This window comes from Mixophyes fleayi, chromosome 7 (genome assembly GCF_038048845.1).
Source record: "Mixophyes fleayi isolate aMixFle1 chromosome 7, aMixFle1.hap1, whole genome shotgun sequence".
Classification (NCBI taxonomy): domain Eukaryota; kingdom Metazoa; phylum Chordata; class Amphibia; order Anura; family Limnodynastidae; genus Mixophyes; species Mixophyes fleayi.
Genome location: NC_134408.1, coordinates 43,634,446 through 43,655,789, shown reverse-complemented (window position 1 = coordinate 43,655,789; position 21,344 = coordinate 43,634,446). Strand labels below are relative to the sequence as shown.

The 21,344-nt window shown below is 38.8% G+C and overlaps 1 protein-coding gene across 1 annotated transcript in view; it reads left to right on the top strand.

Annotated features, from left to right (window-relative positions):
- Positions 1-15,420: 15,420 nt before the first annotated feature.
- Positions 15,421-21,344, top strand: part of LOC142097692 (BOS complex subunit NOMO3-like) — a 64,711-nt gene continuing 58,787 nt past the window's right edge. The window contains exons 1-4 of the mRNA XM_075179752.1: positions 15,421-15,697; positions 16,714-16,803; positions 19,507-19,552; positions 21,131-21,231. Of these exons, the coding sequence (XP_075035853.1) occupies positions 15,428-15,697; positions 16,714-16,803; positions 19,507-19,552; positions 21,131-21,231 (507 nt within the window). The 5' untranslated portion in view covers positions 15,421-15,427. The remainder of the gene's footprint in view (positions 15,698-16,713; positions 16,804-19,506; positions 19,553-21,130; positions 21,232-21,344) is intronic.

The following is a 21,344-nucleotide window of genomic DNA, read 5'->3' as shown; positions in this document are numbered from 1 at the left end:
ATATAATAAGAAAACGATCAACTGGTCTGAATCGCACCAAAAAATGTACCTGGACTGCGTAGAGGAGTGGGTCACCACAATATAATAAGAAAACCATCAACTGGTCTGAATCGCACCAAAAAATTTACCTGGACTGGCTAGAGGAGTGGTCACCACAATATAATTAATAAAAACCTCCACGGGTCTGAATTCCAAAAAAAAAGTTTATGGACTGCGTAGTGTAGTGTTCCCCACAATATTATTTAAAAATTTTGCAGCAACAGTCAACGTTGTTTAATATCTGATACACCTCTATCTGGACTGCATAGTGGAGTGGCCCCGGTACTAAATTTGGTACCGGGGCCACAATACCTCCTCCAACCATGGTACAGAGCATTCATCATTGAGATCCCATCAAGTATGTTAAAGACAGACAGGGTCGAAGTGTTATTGGTTGACTTTGTAAACCAAAAAACTGTCCCTGTTGCACATAGTCGTGCAATGAAGAGTGACTTTTTCATTTAAAGGCTCCATCTTTCAAGTGTAGTGTTTGTAAGTCATATTATACTTTTGGTAAAATTTGTTTAATTTGTTCCTCTTTATGGTAACTACTAATAGAATTAAAGTATTAAATAGAAGCGGCAGTTCCTCTTTATGGGAATTAGTAATAGAATTAAAGTATTAAATAGAATTAAAGTATTAAATAGAAGCGGCAGTTCCTCTTTATGGGAATTAGTAATAGAATTAAAGTATTAAATAGAATTAAAGTATTAAATAGAGTGGTATAGAGTGGTAGTGTGGTATAGAGTGGTCCCCACAATATAATAATAAAACCCTCAACTGGTCAGAATTCCACCAAACAAGTATCTGGACTGCGTAGTGGGGTGGCCCCGGTACACAATTTGATACCGGGGCCACAATAAAATAAATACACCCTCAACTGGTCAGAATTCCACCAAACAAGTATCTGGACTGCGTAGTGGGGTGGCCCCGGTACATAATTTGATACCGGGGCCACAATAAAATAAATACACCCTCAACTGGTCAGAATTCCACCAAACAAGTATCTGGACTGCGTAGTGGGGTGGCCCCGGTACACAATTTGATACCGGGGCCACAATAAAATAAATACACCCTCAACTGGTCAGAATTCCACCAAACAAATATCTGGACTGCGTAGTGGGGTGGCCCCGGTACACAATTTGATACCGGGGCCACAATACCTCCTCCAAGTTCCAAGTGTAGTGTTTATAACATCTTAACACTACACTAATTCTAGCACGTCAAAACCTCTTGTTTTAAATAATGACAGGGCATTTAACTTTTGATTTAATTTATTGAATTTGTTGGCATTTTCTTTTACTTTTTGAACATGGCAAACGACTGTTGAATGGTCACATAATGCCCAAAAAATAGTTGCAAGATGGAATTGTCCTTGGGCCCTCCCACCCACCCTTATGTTGTTGAAATAGGACATGCACACTTTAACAAACCAATCATTTAAGCGACAGGGCCTACCAAACAACTGTGGCTGAAATGATTGGTTTGTTTGGGCCCCCACACCAAAAAAACCAATTCATCTCTCCCTGTACAAACTAAACAGGCTCTACTGAGGAAAGATGTCGTCCTCATCCTCAACCTCTGATTCCTCTCCCCCTACAGTGTGTACTTCCTCCTCACACATTATCAATTCGTCCCCGCTGGACTCCACAACCACAGGTCCCTCTGTACTATCTGGAGGGCAGTGCTGTACTTCATTGAGGAATTGATTATTCATTTTTATAAACATCATTTTTTCAATGTTGTGAGGAAGCAACCTCCTTCGCCGCTCACTGACCAGGTTCCCCGCTGCACTAAAAACTCTTTCCGAGTACACACTGGAGGGGGGACAACTCAGGTAAAATAGAGCCAGTTTGTACAGGGGCTTCCAAACTGCCTTTTGGAGTTCTACCACGTCACTACCTCTAGTTAATTTAGATTGCAAGGCTTGTAAATACTTTGAAGATAAAAAAAGCAGGCTGCACAGACTGTGGAGCTAGAAAGTGAAATTAAATGGACCACGTTACTTTGGTGGCTATCTATGCCCCCCCCCTCCCCCCTCCGCCCTACACTTGTAGTTGAATATAAAAAAAGCAGCCTGCATAGACTGTAGAACTAGAAATTCAAATATACAAAAAAATGGACAAAGGCAGTTTGGTATCTGTCTGCATCAGATCCCCTCTCCACTAGGAGTAAAATAGAAAACTATTCAGCCGTTATATAATCTAGAATATAAATAGAAATTGAGAAAGGCAATTTGGTATATGTCTGCATCATAATCATCAACATCCTCCTCAGCGCCAGCTACATCAATATCCTCCTCCCGGTGTACAACATTCACACCTTCATTAGCCAAATCTGTAACTGGACTGTGGGTGATCCTTCCAGCATATGCAGAGGGCGTGCTGCAAATGCTGGATGGAGTCACCTCTTCCCGTACAGTGATGGGAAGGTCAGGGTTCACAACCAACAACACCCTTGGACTCGCCTTGGGGATTTGTGATGTCATCTGTTTAGAAGGCAGAGTTCTTTGCTGTTTTGTTGTTGTTGCTGACAGCATAACTCTCTTAAATTTTTTGTAGGGGGGGGGAGGAGGAGGGCTTAGATCCTTGGGTGAAGCTGGACCACTAGTCATGAACACGGGCCAGGGCCTAAGCCGTTCCTTGCCACTACGTTGCGTAAATGGCATATTGCCAACTTTACGTTTCTCCTCAGATGATTTTAAGTTTCTCTTTTTGCTATTTTTTGAGAACTTGGGCTTTTTGGATTTTACATGCCATGTACTAGGAGATTGGGCATCGGGCTTGCCAGACGACGTTGATGGCATTTCATCGTCTATGTCATGACTAGTGGCAGCAGCTTCAGCATTAGGAGGAAGTGGGTCTTGATCTTTCCCTACTTTATACTCCAAATTTTTGTTTTCCATTATATGTAGCACAAGAGAGCGTACCCCTAAGCCACACACACTCGGCAAAGCCTTTAAAAATTATATGCGGCACAGGAGAGTACCACTGGACTTATACTGCTGAATCAGTGAACTTTGTAATAGCAGTACCACTGGACTTATACTGCTGAATCAGTGAACTTTGTAATATAGCAGTACCACTTGACTTATACTGCTGAATCAGTGAACTTTGTAATAGCAGTACCACTGGACTTATACTGCTGAATCAGTGAACTTTGTAATATATCAGTACCACTGGACTTATACTGCTGAATCAGTGAACTTTGTAATATAGCAGTACCACTTGACTTATACTGCTGAATCAGTGAACTTTGTAATATAGCAGTACCACTGGACTTATACTGCTGAATCAGTGAACTTTGTAATATATCAGTACCACTGGACTTATACTGCTGAATCAGTGAACTTTGTAATATTATAGCAGTACCACTGGACTTATACTGCTGAATCAGTGAACTTTGTAATATATCAGTACCACTGGACTTATACTGCTGAATCAGTGAACTTTGTAATAGCAGTACCACTGGACTTATACTGCTGAATCAGTGAACTTTGTAATAGCAGTACCACTGGACTTATACTGCTGAATCAGTGAACTTTGTAATATAGCAGTACCACTGGACTTATACTGCTGAATCAGTGAACTTTTTAATATATCAGTACCACTTGACTTATACTGCTGAATCAGTGAACTTTGTAATATATCAGTACCACTGGACTTATACTGCTGAATCAGTGAACTTTGTAATATAGCAGTACCATTTGACTTATACTGCTGAATCAGTGAACTTTGTAATAGCAGTACCACTGGACTTATACTGCTGAATCAGTGAACTTTGTAATAGCAGTACCACTGGACTTATACTGCTGAATCAGTGAACTTTGTAATATAGCAGTACCACTGGACTTATACTGCTGAATCAGTGAACACATATCTTGTGCCAAGTGTACTTACTGACCATTGCTGCCATTGATCTCTCTCAATTGAAAAACAACCTTCATAGTGGAATGGTGATTTCTCCAACTGCTTGTTGGGCCCCACAGCCATCATAGGCCTGTCTTGGGGTGACAGCAATGCTTCCTGCCCTGTACTTAATTATGATAAATCAGCGTTCAGTATAGGGCATGAACCGAACAGTCAGTGATATGCATATAGCTGGTTGGAACTTAGATCAGGTAACAAGGCTGGGAGTCACGTGTGGAATTTGTATCATGTGCTGCTAATAACCTGTTTTTGCCACCCGTCCCTGGAAATGATTGCCTGGAGAATCATGACAGTAATGGTTGAATTTAACACATGACCCAACTGCAAATGATGGGCACAAGCCCTTGCATTAAAGTAAAGTTGGTTTATGTGCCTCAATTTATAAATTAATACTATGTATACAACAGAATTAATGACATTATTTAACCATTCAATGTTATACTATTTACAGAATACTTATTGTGACAAATACCCCTACCACTAACTGTGTCTTCTGTCGCTATTTTTTTTTTCTATTTCAGGGATACATTCATACTGGACTCTGATGATATTTATTTTGCTGTGTATCAAAATCTAGTTTCTTCATTATCTCCGTGTCTGCATGTTTATTACTCATTGTCCTTTTTGTTATAAAATGTTTCTTAAATCTATGACTTCAGGGGGTAAATGTATGTAAGTCCGATTTCTGCAAGTTGCCGAAAATCGGCGACTTTGCAGTGAAAATTTAAAGGGGCGATGGCTTGTAAAGGCAAACTTGCCTTTACAAGCCATCGCCGCTTTAAATTTTACCTGCAAAGTCGCTGATTTCCGGCGACTTGCAGAAATCGGACTTTCATACATTTACCCCCAAATGTATAAAATGGTAATAAAACAACATACAAACTTTTAAACTAGTGAGCAAATGAAACATTAAACATTGACATTTTCACCAAATGTTCTGAGGTCCAGAGTGTAAATATTTCTTTCACCCACCATATATAAAATTAAAATAAATAAACATAACTTTTTTACACCAGACAGCAAGTAACAATTATTTCATGATGTACTTTATTATTCGCTTCATATTGAAATTCATAGTTTATACTAATATACTGAGTATGTCTGGATCACATGCACAAGATCTCACTATCAAAGTGAGGTTTTTCAAATACTGAGTTTCTAATTTGGGTGTAAGATCCCTTCAGTAATGAAACCAGTGGTTACTGAAGTTCAACTAATATCTGTAGTCATTGGGATTTCATTTAAAATCATGTACAAAGGTAATTAGCATACACCTGTCAACAATGAAAGTGATTGTGATTAACCCCAAATAAATATCAGCTGGTCCTTTTGGGTTTTCTTGGTGACATGTATATTATCTCATTGTTGAAAAGTATCAATCAGGAGAGGGGTATAAAAGAATTTCAAAGGCACTGTGAAGACTATCATCAATAAGTGGATAAAATGTGGACATTGCCAGGATCAGGAAGTCTCTTTAAATTTGATGAAATAACAAAGAGGAAACTGATCAGGGAAGCTACCCAGAGGCCTATGGCAACATTGCATGAGCTGCAGAAATTGAAACTGGTCACTCCCTGCATGTGACACCAACCTCCCGTATTCTGCACATGTCTGGGATATGGGGTAGGGTGGCAAAAAAATTACACAATACATTCAGTCACCCCAAAGCATGTTGGTAAATGTCTTATTGTCTGAGACCAACGTTCAATTTTTTGGCCTTAATTCTAAAAGAATTGCTTAGCGCAGAGATACAGCTCATCACCCACAAAATACCATACCTAGCATGGTGGTGGCAGCATCATGCTTTGGGGCTGCTTCTCTTCCACTGGGACAGGGGCTTTAGTCAGGATAGAGGGCAAATTGAATAGCTCCATATTATTCTGGCACAAACTGGTTGGCCTCCATCAGAAAGCTGAAGGTGACAAGGAATTTCACCTTCCAACATGATAATTGTAATGATCCAAAACACACATCCAAGTCAACTAAGGAATGGCGTCAGAAAATGAAAGTCAAAGTCTTGGCATGGTCCAGTCAGAGCCCAGACCTCAATCCCATTGAAAACCCATGGAGTTAAAGAGGTCTGTGCACAGGAGATCCACTTGCAATTTGATGGACCTTGGACTTTTTTGCAAGGAAGAGTGGCATACAATTGCAAAGTCCAGGGGCCTGATTCATCAAGGCCCATATTCAGAGCGTAACCCGCATTCAGTATCATACACACATATTTAGGCTTTGCGTACTCCCGAATTCATCAAGGCATGGATTTCAAGATACGTGCGCTGTCAAATTCACATGTAGGTCTGCTGTGCTCTACTATACAAGACACTGCAGGATATGTCCAATACCTATGTAAATTATAAATTTACAAAAGAACGCACAGGACAATACAAAACAAATATTGAATTAACGTCACCTGTCAATAATAAAGGCATTAATGATAATACAGTTAAAAAATATATTTTCTTTTTCCTTATTTTTCTTTCTCCATGAAATTATTAGAATGTTGTCATAGTCCGTAGTAAGTGTCCTCTGTGTACAAACACTCAGCAGACAGGGCTGCATTCACGGACATATCTCCCGTTTCTGGGCATGCGCAGAATGATTTTGTGGACGATACGCTCAAAATCGGCAGATACGTGCCTTGATGAATCAGGCCCCAGGTGTGCAAAGTTGATAGAGACTTATTAAAAAAATAAAACACACTGCTATAACAAAAGCAAAAGTGCTTCCACACAGTATTAGCTATGGAGTATGCACACTTATGCAACCAGGGTATTATAGGTCTTTTATTTACACTTCTTTTTTCTAAAAATGATCTATTTATTTGTCACTTGAATTTTGATGGCTTAAATTTCACATTAGATGGAAAATGATCTGACATGATTTATCTGATTTAAGGCTTTACATCACAAACACCTGCAATTTTAATAAGGGTGTGTAGACTTTTTATATCCTCTGTAAATCAATTGATGTAAAAGGAAAAAACGGTGATAGTGATCTCTCTAATTGGTGCTAATTAGTGAAGCAGGTAAACCAAATGCTGCCAACAGCAGGCTACATTTCTAGTATTTGCTGGTTGCAGCATAGGTTTTATCTACATACTGACAAATCAGGCAACATAGAAATAACAAAGAATGCAGCATATGGTCTGATATAATAATCCAATTTTCTTAAATTAAACATAAGACCAAAAACAATAGTAATATAATACTAAATTAAACATATGGCTAAAACAACACAAGTAAATATATATAGCCTATGTAATATATATATATATATATATATATATATATATATATATATATATATATATTAACTCATTTGCTAATACATTTAGTATAAAGTATTTTTTTTTAAATAATAAACACCTCTAAATAATATGAAACTACTATTACACTTACTATTTTTACTTACTGTATTATAGGATAAAAAAAAACTTTTTTAATCCTATAATACAATATTTATATATAATCAGACAGCTCTGCATACCCTGCAGGCTCACCAGAAATGGAGTCTTTTGTCTATTAATAAAAACACTACATAACATTGCTGTTGGCCAGTATCTGAGGCTATTTTACTATTAAATATTATAAATAGCTTTTACAAGCCCTACCGTGCTCCAGGGAAGCGCGCCATTGAAGTAATGGCAGGAGATATACACAAGGGAGGAGCTGCTGCGACCGCGCGTGCGCAGCAGCTCCATTTCGCCGACGGGGAAATGTACAGCAGCCGCGGCGCTGTCAAAGAAGCGTCAGCGGCTGCTGTACAGAAAAAATATTTGGTATGTTTAAAACAGGCAGTTTGACTGAATCGCCTGGCGTGTCAGTCAAACTGCCTCCGCGTGTCACGAGTGACACGCGTGTCATAGGTTAGCCATCACGGGTCTAGGAGCAGCATTTAGGATGAATTAAAGTGTGGATATATGGGTGTCAGGAATGCCAGATAGCAGGAGTTTGCAATAGTCAATACGGGAGATGATGAGAGAATGGATAAGAGTTTTGGTAGGATGTTGAGTAAGAAAAGGGTGTGATCTGGCAATGTTTTTAAGGTGGAATCGACAGGACTGGGAGAAAGTCTGAATGTGAGGAATAAAGCAGGGGGCGGAGTCAAGTGTGACACCAAGGCAGCAGGCTTGGGAGACTGAGGAAATTCTGCTGTTATTGACAGTGAGGGAGATTTGAGGGGAGGTGGTGATTCTGGCAGGATGGAAGATAATAAGCTCTGTTTTGAATATGATGAGCTTTCGGTAGCATTGAGACATCCATGTGGAGAAAGATGAAGGACAGTTGGTTACATAATGATAGTACAGAAGGGGAGAGGTCAGGTGAAGAGATATAGATTTGGGTGTCATCAGCTTAGAGATAGTACTAGAGGTCGAATGAGTGAATTAGTGCCCCAGAAGAAGAGGTGTACAGTGAAAAAAGTAAAGAGTCAAGAACAGAGCCTTGTGGGAACCCAACAGATAGTGGGAGTGGAGGGGAAGATATACCAGAGGTAGAAACACTGAAAGAGTGGTTAGATAGGTCAGAAGTGAAACAGGAAAGAACTATGTCACGAAGGCCAATGGAGTGAAGGGTGTGTAGGAGAAGAGGGTTATCAGCAGTGTCAAAAGTATCAGAGAGGTCCAGGAGAATGAGTATGGAGTAATGACCCTTAGACTTTGCAATAAGTAGATCATCAATCACCTTTGTGAGAGCAGTTTCAGTGGAATATTGGGGATGGAAGCCTAATTGCAGAGAGTCGAGAATAGAGCGAGAGGAGAGAACGTGAGACAGATGTTTGTACAGAAATCGCTCCAGTAGTTTGGAGGCAAAGGGGAGGAGAGAAATAGGGTGGTAGTGGGAGAGAGAGGCTGGATTGAGAAATGGTTTCTTTAGAATTGGTGAGATGACCGCATGTTTAAAGGAGGATGGAAATGTGTCAGTGGAAAAAGACAGGTTGAAGAGGTGAGCTACAGGTGGGCATGCAGTGGAAGAGTGGGAGCGGAGAAGTTGTGAAGGAATAGGGTCGAGGGGACAGGTTGTAGGTTGAGATGATGAGATAAGTGTAGACACTACGTTTTCAGCTACTGGAGAGAATTAATTAAGGATGGATTGGAGAGTGTAGGTCAAGGTGCGTAGAGTGAGTGAAGTGTGTTGAATTTGGCATGAGAAAATATCTTGTTGAATGGTGTCTATTTTGTCTTTGAAGTAGGTGGCAAAATCATGGGCTGTGAGGGAGAAAGTGGGAGGAGGTGCAGATGGGCAGAGAAGTGAGTTGAAGGTGGCAAAGAGGTGACGTGAGTTAGAATACTGGGTGGACATTAGATATTTGAAGAATGTTTGGCAATTGATAGGGCAGTTCTCTAAGATGAAAGGATGAATTTATAATGGAGAAAATTGGGATAGGAATGAGATTGTCTCTAGTTGCACTGTGCAGTGCGGGAGCACTTTTGCAGGTAGCGGGCTAGTTTGTTGCTGCCATGGTTGGGGTTTGGATCGCCGGAGACTGTATGTGGTAGCTGGAGCTGCATTGTCTAGGGCTGAAATTAGTATTTTGTTGTAGAAAGAGGCAGCCTGATTAAGGCAGAATAATGCAGACATAGGAGAAAATTGTTGTTTTAGTGAAGATAAGAAGTGGATTGAGTTAAAACTACTTAGGTGTTGTGTACATGTGGATTTAGGTGCAGGACATGAGGTAAGGTGAGACTGAAGAAAAAGAGGTTGTGGTCAGAGAGTGGGAATGCTAAGTGGGATTATCAATGTGAATGCAGAAATCGCCTAATATGAGAGTAGGCAGGTCAAAGGATAGGAAATAAGTGAGCCAGGTCGTAAAGTTGTCAAAAATTTGGGAAACTGGACCTGGGGGCCGATAAATGACAGCAACATGAAGGTGGAGAGGATAACATAGACGGATAGTGTGGACTTCAAAGGAAGCGAATGAGAGTGAGGTGTCTTGAATTTTGGTCTTAGCCCTGTTTACGCTACTCAGTGGCATCATATCATCATGAATCCCCCTCCTGTCATAATGCAGCATTCCAAATCCTGAGACAAACGTGACTTCTGTCTGCTGCACTACAGGCTGCCATCTTGGTTGAGACATTTTGCTACATCCTGCCTATACTGAGCACCTGACTTTGTCTACCAATTAGCTCCCTCTGCAGACTATAAAAGTTCAACTAATTGCCAGTGCAACACTTCCCTTTTTCCAGCTTACCACAGTTGTTTATCTGCTGCTGTACAGGCTTCAGCCATTAACTCTTCGTATGGATTCAGCTTCCTTCTCTTACTTCAGTGTTACCATCTGCTGCTGTACAGACTCCAGCCATTTACTCTTAGGGGCATATTCAATTCCGATCCCGATTCGCGGGATCGCGCCGGAACGGCCGCGAACGTAATCCGCGGTTCGCAATAACGTGGATTAGGGCTGCGTACAAAAATCCGCGTTATTGCGATACCGTATTACCGGCAGTAGTGCGCATTTTCCGCGGTAACGCGATCGGATCGGAATTGAATATGCCCCTTAGTGTGAATTCAGCTTCCTTCTGTTACTTCAGTGTACCCATCTGTTGCTGTTCAAAGTCCAGCTAATTACCTCTCGTGATGATCTAGCTTTCTGCTACCTATCCCTCTGACTCACCTCCCAGTCTTTCGGGGTAGTAGGTTACTCTTCTGAGTATTCCAGCTTCTGGAAGACTCAGAGCGTATGACTTGGAAGGTGCAACTTGGAGAAGGTAGAATGCCTACTTCCCGACCTTGTCTGTTTCCGGTTCTGGAGATATTGCTGAGGGAGAGTCCACCATAGGAGAGAGCTGCAGGGGATGTAGTGTCAGATGAGGTGAGCCAAGTTTCCGTAATGGCAAGGAGGTGGAGGGATTTAGAAATGAATAGATCATGAATGGATGCAAGTTTGTTACAAACAGATCTGGTGTTCCATAGTGCACAGGAGAAGGGAAGAGAGGGTAATGGAGATATGTGAATAAGGTTGTCGGGATTGCAAGTACAGGGTGGATGGAAAGGTTTGGAATGGAGCAAGGAGCATGAGCAGAGAATGGGGATTGTACAGGGTCCAGAGTTAGGTGAGATGTCGCCAGCAGCCATGAGAAGGCTCAGGGTGAGGAATAGGACATGTGAAGGGGATTTGTGGCTGGTGAGTGTGGTAGGTACAGGAGACAAAACAGTGCATGTGTGCAGACTAGTTAGGAGGGAAGTAGTGAATGGGAAATCATAATAGGGGTGGAAGAAATACGAACATGGAAAAAGAAGAGGAGTGATATGGTGATAGTGAATAGAAGATAGTGTAAATTGAGTAGGTGTATGATGGAAGAATGCCAATGAATGTGTATTAGCTGGGATAGCTAATCAGAGAGTGGAAAGGAACAATTGATACATATGGTGCAGAGTGATGGAAGAGGTGAAGGATACTTTACTGCTCCCACCAGGGATTAATGGAGTAGGCAGTTTCTGTAGCTCTGACACGACGAGGTCCGGGATACTGACAGTCGGGTACAGAAGGTCCAGCAGCCAAACAGAGGTGGCAACAGCAATCACAATTAAACTCAGTGGGCAGATGAACAGATGTTGAAACAATGATATAATATTTAAATATTTTAAAATATTACATTGAGAAAAACCTGTAATTTTTTTGTGTGATTATAGGCAGTGGTTGAAGTTGAAATGTATAAATGGTGTATGTAGAAGTAGTGCTATGGAAAATGTAAGTGAATGGAATGTAATAGTTTTACAATAATTGCAGTAGGAGAAGTGGTGGTATGGCATACCACCATATACTGTCCCACTTCAACCACTGATTATAGGAACATACATATATTATAGGGTTTTATAATTATCATGAGTATTTAAATAGGGATTTACTTTTGGCAAATGTGCATGTTCATTAATCTTGATATGAGTGGTAATTTTATTAAATGTATTTAAAGCAGCAATCCCATTGAAAAATTGAGGTGTGTTTTTAACATAAATCACTGTGGCAGGTTATAAGAAGAATCTTGGTATTTACCACTTTCCTTCATTTGTTTCTTCAGGCTGCTATTAATGATTTAGAATTCAAATCTAAATATAAATTATGTTAAAAATATACTTCATTGCAAAATGTATTGGGTGAATTGTATATATGTGTCTATTTACTAGTGTTGATTTTAGTTTTATGTTTAATTTATTAGTATTATTTTATTAGTATTGGTTTAAGTCTTAAATTTAATAGACTATGTTTGTGATGCTTTATTTTTATTCCAATATTGTTTTTTCAAACTGTAAGTAAGTGCAGGGTACCCCTGATTACAGCTGCTGGATCTGCTTTTATTCCACTAATTTATTTTTTTATGCTTTTCTTTATATCAGTGCCAAGAGTGTTCTTTTCTGCTTTGCTTTTGTCTTACAAGGTGAAACCAGGCACTCATGCACAACATTAACTCTAGCATCTGTTCTCTAGTTCTTTCCAGGCTTCATTTATTGAACAGTAAGTTTTGTCAGAATCATAGCTTGGTGTTAGAGGAGTTTGCCAAATTTTACTCTTTACTAGATGGCCTTTATCTTGCCTGTTTATAGGTCAACACAGTTAAAGTTTACAACCACATCGAACTGACCGATTTGTCTCAAGATTATGGATATGCCTATTGGATTATAAATGGTGCTGAAGGAAATAAAGGAGACTACACTTTGAACGATATACCATGCCTGGGTCTAATGATTTCTCAGGTTTGTTTTATTAAAATTTTCTCTCAAACTATTTCTGCTTTTTAACACTTTTTATTTAGGTGGCTCCCCAAACAGTTATTCTATTGGCTCAAATCAAAATATTTCCAAATTTGATAGGGACACATCAACTGCATAAATTACTGCCACATTTCTCTGAGTTACAAGGATCCAAAAATGTTAACAAAGTCTAAAAACTTTTGGACCAATATAGCTATATAGCCATAAAGCTAAAATTGGTTTTATGCCACATTACCAGGCCTCTGATCATAACAGAAACATAACACATTTAATTTAACTCATTCTGTCTAATTTGGATGGGAGAGACCACACCATACTATGCTGTTTGCCTCTTGATATAAACAAAGTTTATTATATAATATCTTAATTTTTTATTTTATATACTTGAGCGGTGTAAGTTCAGGAAGGTGTTTCACGCTCTGCTGAAATAACTTTACAGTTCTTCTACAGCTTCGCTCTTCAAGGTTTTTGTCAGGGCCTATACTCATTAAAAGAGGGATATGCCATAAGTCTCCCCTCTCCCCTACACTGTTTATAAATTGTTATGTTTGTATATATCGTCGCCAATAAATACAGGCCAATGTGATTCCAAAGCACAAAGAGATTTAATAGCAATAAGCAGCAAAATACAATAAGAATGTTACAAAGTACAACTGATACATACGTTGCGCTCCCTGGATTCAGGAACAGTCGTCAAACGTGATGTCTGTTGGCAAACAGACTGTTCCTGTAACAGAGGCCAGTTTATATACTGTTTGGCTTAAAAAAAACAATGATGATGTCACAAATATACACAGATAATACTAAATAAGTTCTTCATTGGTCCAGGTTTACGATGTTCCAGTAGACTGCTGGCCAGTTTTTTTGATCATTTGATCCTCTTTCCAAAGGTGGGGGCAACTCACTCCAACTGTTGCATATGTGTCTTCCTGCCGAAAAAACAGTTTAAACTGACCCATAAACTGGGTGCTTTTGAGTATTAATCTCATACTATTCATAACTAGCGATCAGTATGTGCGATTGCTACTCTGTTGACACCAGATTTCTGCTGATAATACATAGATTAATCATACTTACCAACATTTGGTAAATGAATTCCAGGAGATCCCAGGCAGGGGGGCAGGGTGCTGTAATTCGCGTCATTTTGGCTCCGCCCCCCACAAGAAAATGCCGTTTTTGTTTTGCGGGGTGGGACCAAAATGACGCCATTCATCGCGAATGGCGTCATTTTGAGGAGCAAGACGCCATATGCGGGATATTTGGCTGCTCTCCCGGGAGTCCGGGAGACCTACCCGAATTTCGGGAGTCTCCCGGACAGTCCAGGAGAGTTGGCAAGTATGAGATTAATTTGAGACCAAACTCCATACATTTGTGAGGACCTGAACCATAATTACCTTTACTGTAATATCATCTATGTATAAATGATCTCTAATTAATTTATAAATAAAAGAATGTAGATTGAAAATTTCATAAATGTGTACTATTTACAAATATAAGTGTGAATGTAAGTGTGTGTGTTGTTTACCTGTGCGATTGCGTTATTAGACGTAGCGTACTAATCAAAATCTCATGGTAAACCAATATTAATCAATTTAGCTGACTTCATCCAATAATTCGACTTTGACAAACACCATATATTTACGGGACTGGGAGTATGGTCAAAAATACACTTTATTTGCCAATGATATTTTAATGATTTTGATCTTTCCCTTTACTTCTCTACCGGTTTACATATTGGATACACAAATCTGAGGCCCTCAATTTATCACTATATGAATCAGTGGTCCATATAAATTTCCAATTTAGGTGGTGCTGCACGGCATTTAAATACGATGGCTTCCACTTAATTTCCAAAATACAAAATACAATATATGCCGATCTTTAGGCATCTCATTTACAAGAGAAGGAAGTGGAGTTTCCTTAATTTATAATAATTTATACATGTTGAGGAGCAAATGCAATTATTTTTGAATGCAGGAAAAATTCTGCCTGTTATTTCATGTACTACAAAAATTTAGAGCTAAAACAAAACGCAGTTACTGCACATGTAATATGTGGCAGAACGACGTTCAGTCAAGTTCCTAATCCACTGTAATCCACTCTTAGGGGCATATTCAATTAGGATTCCGGTCCGCAGTAACGTGCGTTACCGCGGAAAGTGTGCACTATTGCCGGTATTATGGTACCGCAATAACGCAGATTTTCATACGCAACCCTATGGGCTGCGAACGAAAATCCACGTTATTGCGGTACCGTGGATTAAGTTTGCGGCCCGTTCCGGCGCGATCCCGCGAACCATAATCATAATTGAATATGCCCATTAATGTTCACCTTATGCAAGGTGCGACATCACAGGACCCTGATTCACTAATCCACATCATGTTCACTATACATACTTAAAATCTCATATTTTTGCATTTTAAATGATTTTTAAATGATCTTTAATAATATAATACTAATTTACAAAGTCCAGAGAATAAGAGATATGGAGAACTGCACTTTATATACATAATATAATATTGGACAGCTGTTCTGTTCTGAAAACTAGAGACATTTCCAGAAACAAATCATTAACATCTGTGACAGTACCTGGAAATCAGGGATAGTTTGTAAATAGACTAGTCCTCAGATAGTCCTCCTGACAGTAGGTGGCAGCACAAGTACTAAAAACGATTATCTATATCTCCGTGGCCATGACAACAGTGTGAAGCTATCACTGCCTTACTAAGCCAAAGAGCTTGACGCATGCGCACAATTGTCCTGTCTGCTCCTAGTAGACACCCCCTGTCTGTGTCAGCTAAAAACAGGAAGATCAGCGCAGACCGGCAGCGTGCTCTCCGGTCCGTGAGAGGGGAACCAGCTGCCTTCGGTACATCCGGGAATATGAGAGCCCGGGCGCTATGGATGGTGCTCTGCACCCTGTGCCTGGACTGGGTGTGGGCAGCGGATGATATCGTGGTGGGATGCGGGGGGTTTGTCAAATCTGACGTGGATATTAACTATTCTCTGATTGAGGTAGGTCTGCTGAGTGCACACTGACCTAAGGGAATCTCCTGCCCTGCACCCCTGGGGTCTCATACTAATAACTCCATGGGTCCCGGACAATTATAGCACCTCCTTGTATGGGACAGGCCTCAGCCTCCCATTCATTCCGCTCCTTCACCTTCATAGCCCTGACCCCTGAACTCTTGTGACAGAGGCATCTTTGTGCTTCCATGGGTCATATGGACACGTTATTCAATTATATTGGTTATTGGTAATCAATGAAACACTATATGATACACATTTTAGATGGAACCAGTATCTTGCAATTCATGACATATAATGACATTATCCAAATGAGTTTGATTGAGGGCTGGATTCTTATTAATATATGGTGAAACTTTAATAGGGATTGTCACAGTAGCTAGGGATTAGGGACCACAATGCCATATGCATCTATTTCTCCGGCCATAAGATTAACAGCCCTGTTCTCTTAATATTGTATGGTAAAATCCGTAAACATTACTTTCTGTGATTTATACTGTAAATACAGTGCTCAGTCTTTTCAAACACCTCACTTGCCACCTGGTATATTGCAATATATTCTAATATTATAATCTGAGAATCTCTCTGCCAGAGGATTTGACAGTTTTTTGCCTGTTTTCTTTATATGTATATATATATATATTTTTATATATAAATCAGTCTTGTAAGAGATTTTAGTCAATTTACTGATTCCTTTACAAAGGATATTCCTGAATCCAAAGCCTAAAAGCAATTGAAATGTATAAACTTGCTTATATATTTAATATGTATTTGTTTAATATATTTATGTATTGTATAATACCTGCATATTAGCAAAGCTCCTGTTTTCATATAGCGTAAACATAAGTTTATTATTAATAGTAATATTTATAAACAAATGTACTTGATAAGGTTTAAAATCTGTTTGTTCTGTTTCATTTCAACTAGTTTTATATTTTATTAATGAACTAAATAATAACAATGTAAACTCCTTGATTATTGCTTTTTTTTTTTTTTTTTTTTAGATTAAATTATATACGAAGCAAGGCACATTGAAATACCAGACAGACTGTGCTCCTAATAATGGATACTTCATGATTCCTCTTTATGACAAGGTGAGTGACCATTGGCTTATATTACTATAGGCTAAGTCACTATAATCAAATGGTTTCTAATTCAGTACTACAGATACAAGGGGGCAGATTCAGTTGACCACGTTACTTTCGAGAGTAACGCGGTCTGCGCATTATTACCTTTAATTCATTTTAACCTGGATTTCTGCTCGCAGCTCACTTCTCCCTGAGCAAAAATCCTCATTGAAATGGAGCCGCAAGCAAAAATCAGCTATGGAATTACCATACTAATGGTAATAATGTGTGGAATTGCCATACTAACGGTGATAATGCGCACTATTACCGTACTAACGTGGCCAACTTTATTTTTTGTCTTTATATACCCACTGTTGATTCACTACTGTGCCTGTCTGATGGTGTGTACACACAGATACTTGTTATGCAATCTTCAGAACTTTTCCAGTTGAGCAACGTTAACAGAAGATTGAATATCTGCTAACCTAGAAATTATTGTTCCCGATACAAATGGAGCTTATTCTAAATGGCTGTTCTGTTTAGGTCTGTCTAATATTTGGAAAAGTGTCAGTGTGTACTGACAGTACATTATTATAAGGGTCAATTATCCCTATTTTAATAGCCATTTAAGCCTCTGAGTGCAGCTCAGACAGAAAGTACAATGGGCATTTAGCAAGTATCTGTGATCATGTACCCAGGAACAATATTTTTTTGTTTAGTAAAGAATGGATTGTACTTGTAAGGATTTTGACACAGAAACTAGAAATTTAGTTGCAAGCTTCCTGTAACTTGTTATTGCTTAATTCTCTGTGCAGTCACAATTAGTGTTTCATTCATTCACACACCCACATCTGATATTTAAGCCTTTTGTGATTTGATTTATTGTATGTTTCCATCTTATTTGTTATAGCTGCGTGCTTAAAAGTGCTTTAATCCATGGCTTCACTTTTAAAGTATACTGTACAGGCTAAAGAACTATATAAAGAATAGGCGAGTTCTAAAAAGTATGGCTGGTAGCTGTGTGTCACAGCAATAGGATGAACTAAACAGCTTAATTATTAACCTTATTATATTACTACAGATAGTGCAAGTGTTTTACAGTACAGTGCAAAAAAAAAAATCAGATATTTGCTTTGAATAGTATTTGCAGTGTAGACTAATGAAAGCAAATGTCTGACTACTATGGTTATATCCTTTATATTTAGTAACTATTTGTATGCGTAAATGTTTGTGCAGTATAAAATAAAAAAAAATATTACTTATAGGTCCAATCCCACATATGTTTTTCAACAGCATGTTTATTGCTTTTTGCAATATGAATCTGATTCAGTAATTCTATAGAGCCCTCTGTATATTATTGGTACTGCAAAAAAGTGTCTCAGGCGGAAACATTTTGGCTTATGCTTATTACTGAGTAGTATAATCCGTTCTCTGAGTGTGAGCCAGTCAGTCAGTCAGTCACAAAGCTCCTTGGTGGTCATGTAATGGGAGGGGTGAATGGTTAGGTTGGGGGTAATGCTAAGAATGTCCATGCTAATGAGCGGGGTGTTCCAAAACATCTGTGCTCAGTACATCTTATGTCATGTGATGACTGACTGCCTTGGTAACTGCATGCCACTTTATATTGTAATTCATTAATAGTCGATTAAAGAAAAACAATCAGTTAAATCACTGATTACCCATAAGATATGGTAAAGAAACAAAAAACACACTTTTTCATGGGATTGCAGCTTTAATGAAAAGCAATAAACAGATTCTGTTCTCTGACAAGTAATGATTTAAAGTTTATACCACCTGTTGTAGAATACATTTCTTATCAGTGATAGGTTAAAAGTATGATATTGACCAATGGTTATTCACATGCAATTAAGGGTCAATATTGCATGTAATTAGTCTGAAATATGTGCAGCCAGTCACATTTTTTACCAGTTTCCTGCAGTTGTTACAGGCAACGTTAACATGCTCGCAAGAGTGCAGGTGAGTGATTGCAGGTAGAAATTGGCCTTTCAGAGCATCCCTTATGTGAATTTAAGCATTATACCAGGGGCAAACACAGGATTTGTAGAGGGGGGTTTCCACACCACGCCAACAGTGGGCGTGACCAGCATGCATGGGGGTATGGTTATAATATAAGCCAGTGCTTGGCTGCTCTCCAACTCTTCCTATCCCTATAATATACATGGGCAATGCTGCATGCACTACTGTTATGTGCACGTAGCTCTCCATTTTCAAGCAGAGTGGTGTGAAACGGGACAGAGTCCAGCCACCTCAATTATACAGTGCCCCAGGCTTGGAGGGTGGGGGTGGGGGCGGTTCCCGGCACTAGGAATCCCCCCCCCCCCTCGGTTTGCCTATGTATACCTGTTATTGCATAACCAATGAAAGTATTTTTGTTATACCACTACACTGTAAAACTATCAGTCTCTAATAGTGGTCAAATCACAACCACCCATGTTGTTTTGTTATTTATCCTTGTAGAAATTAGAAAATAAATTAATTATGTTCTGCTTTATGACTTGCATAAGTACCTTTGTCTCAGCAACACCAAACATCATGAATAACTAACTGTGTGTACACTCCTTATAGGCTGTCACATGCATGCACATTGCATCTGTCAATACCAAACTAATGCCAGCATCTGTTAGCAATATGCGCTTGTTACCCGTTGCTTTAAGCATTTACAACACTCCTAATGCTAATTGCAATTTATTTGATCTTTTATTCTTGCAGGGGGATTTTGTTCTTAAGATTGAGCCTCCCCTAGGGTGGAGTTTTGGTAAGTTGCTGTTTCATTGCTATAATAGCAGCATTCATGTCCCTGTGGCATTGTGTGTTTATGTTTTACATTCCCTGGTTTCACCTATTTGCATTAGTTAGATGTAATCACCAAATCCCACAGCACTCCAGATGCTTCACATAATCCTTCTGCAATCTCTCTATGCGCTATTAAATGTAAATATAATATTGGTGAATGACCATACTTTCAGAATTGGTTTCTTTGTGCTCATTTAATTTCCTCATTATGTGCAACTTTCTGTATAGGGACAAAATACATGTGTCCTGTTCTCAAGCAATTTAAGTTCCATTAAAATCTTTGGGATCTGGATTAGCTCAGTAGAACAATGCTTTTAATGATTATCATAATTTAGCAATCTGCAAGTAAGAGAGACTTAATCTAGATGTATACTTGGACCTGCTGTCTTTTTCTTTAAACGTATAATCTTCTAATGATTATTAGCAATATTACTGAAATAACATTTAATGAGGAGAAAAAGTTATCTTGGAGATGGTAGACCTTGCTTAAATATAACAAATTGTACTGTCTTTCCCAACAAATTCAAGTCTAGCAATGATCTGTCACTTTTTTTTTTTTTTTAGGCGTTATAAATTCTATTGGTTTAAATGCAAATAAAGTCCCTATTGACTGCTAAAATATATTAAAGCCCATATATTATTTAGCTAAATAGTATGGCTCATAATATAACTTTTTTTTTGTTTTATCTCCTTAATGGAGGTAAAATCTGCTTAGGGTGATGGGAGTCTGAGGCTGGTGGAAGCGGCCAAGTCTGAGAGATTGGCTTGCAGTCTCCCATGTGACAGAAATGCTCTGTACACGTCTGCATTTAAACACAGGGTCATGTCCAGTGATATCACAGAAGGTTTTAAGGCAAAGGACTGCCATGCTGTGCTTTTTGTTTTGTGAGAACTGAGGCAGAAAATATTGCGTTAAATAGCTACAGTTGGAAGGATCTGTAGTCCTAACTTATGTTCACAGGCGTTTTATTTTTGGCTCGATTTAGAATGCAAATTGGGGCAGCCTATTTTTTTTTTTTTTTTTTTTTTTACTTTTTTTTTATTGATCTCACTTGGGACAATACACATGTAAATACATACAACAGTGCATGAAAATATATACGTCTTCAATACAATCAATGATATATTGACAGCATCATGGTATACAGCCATGTCAAATACAAAAGCAATCATATATACGATCCTAAACCACACGGGACATACTTTGGCCCACCGCTCTTATCTCACATCATAACCCAAAAAAGTACAGATTTCTTGCAATACCACATAATAATTTATATAATAATAGGAGGATCTCTTGCCACATTTTGGAGTTCATACCAAGTTGTGTTTTGGAGACGTTCTCGTATTTTAAGTTTGGTAGCACCAGGAAGTGTATTAATATGGGCAGCCTATTTGTAAACTTTACACTGTGCTTCATATGCTTTTCATTGCAACGTGAGGTGTTGAAATCGAGCAGTGTCCACTACCTTATGCTAAAAAGATGCTGTTCAGTTAAGAAGAAATAAACTATAGACTTCTGTTCTTTTGTTATATGCAGAGCCAGCCAGTGTTCCCCTTCATGTGGATGGAGTAAATGACATTTGTACAAAAGGAGAAGATGTAAACTTTGTTTTTACCGGATTTTCGGTCAATGGAAAGGTACTGACATGTAATATACTGTTTGGTATAAGAAAGAGCCGTACAAGATATTATATTGACCTTGTACAAATTGTTATACATTGAGCTGTGTTATCCAATATTTATGTGTGATA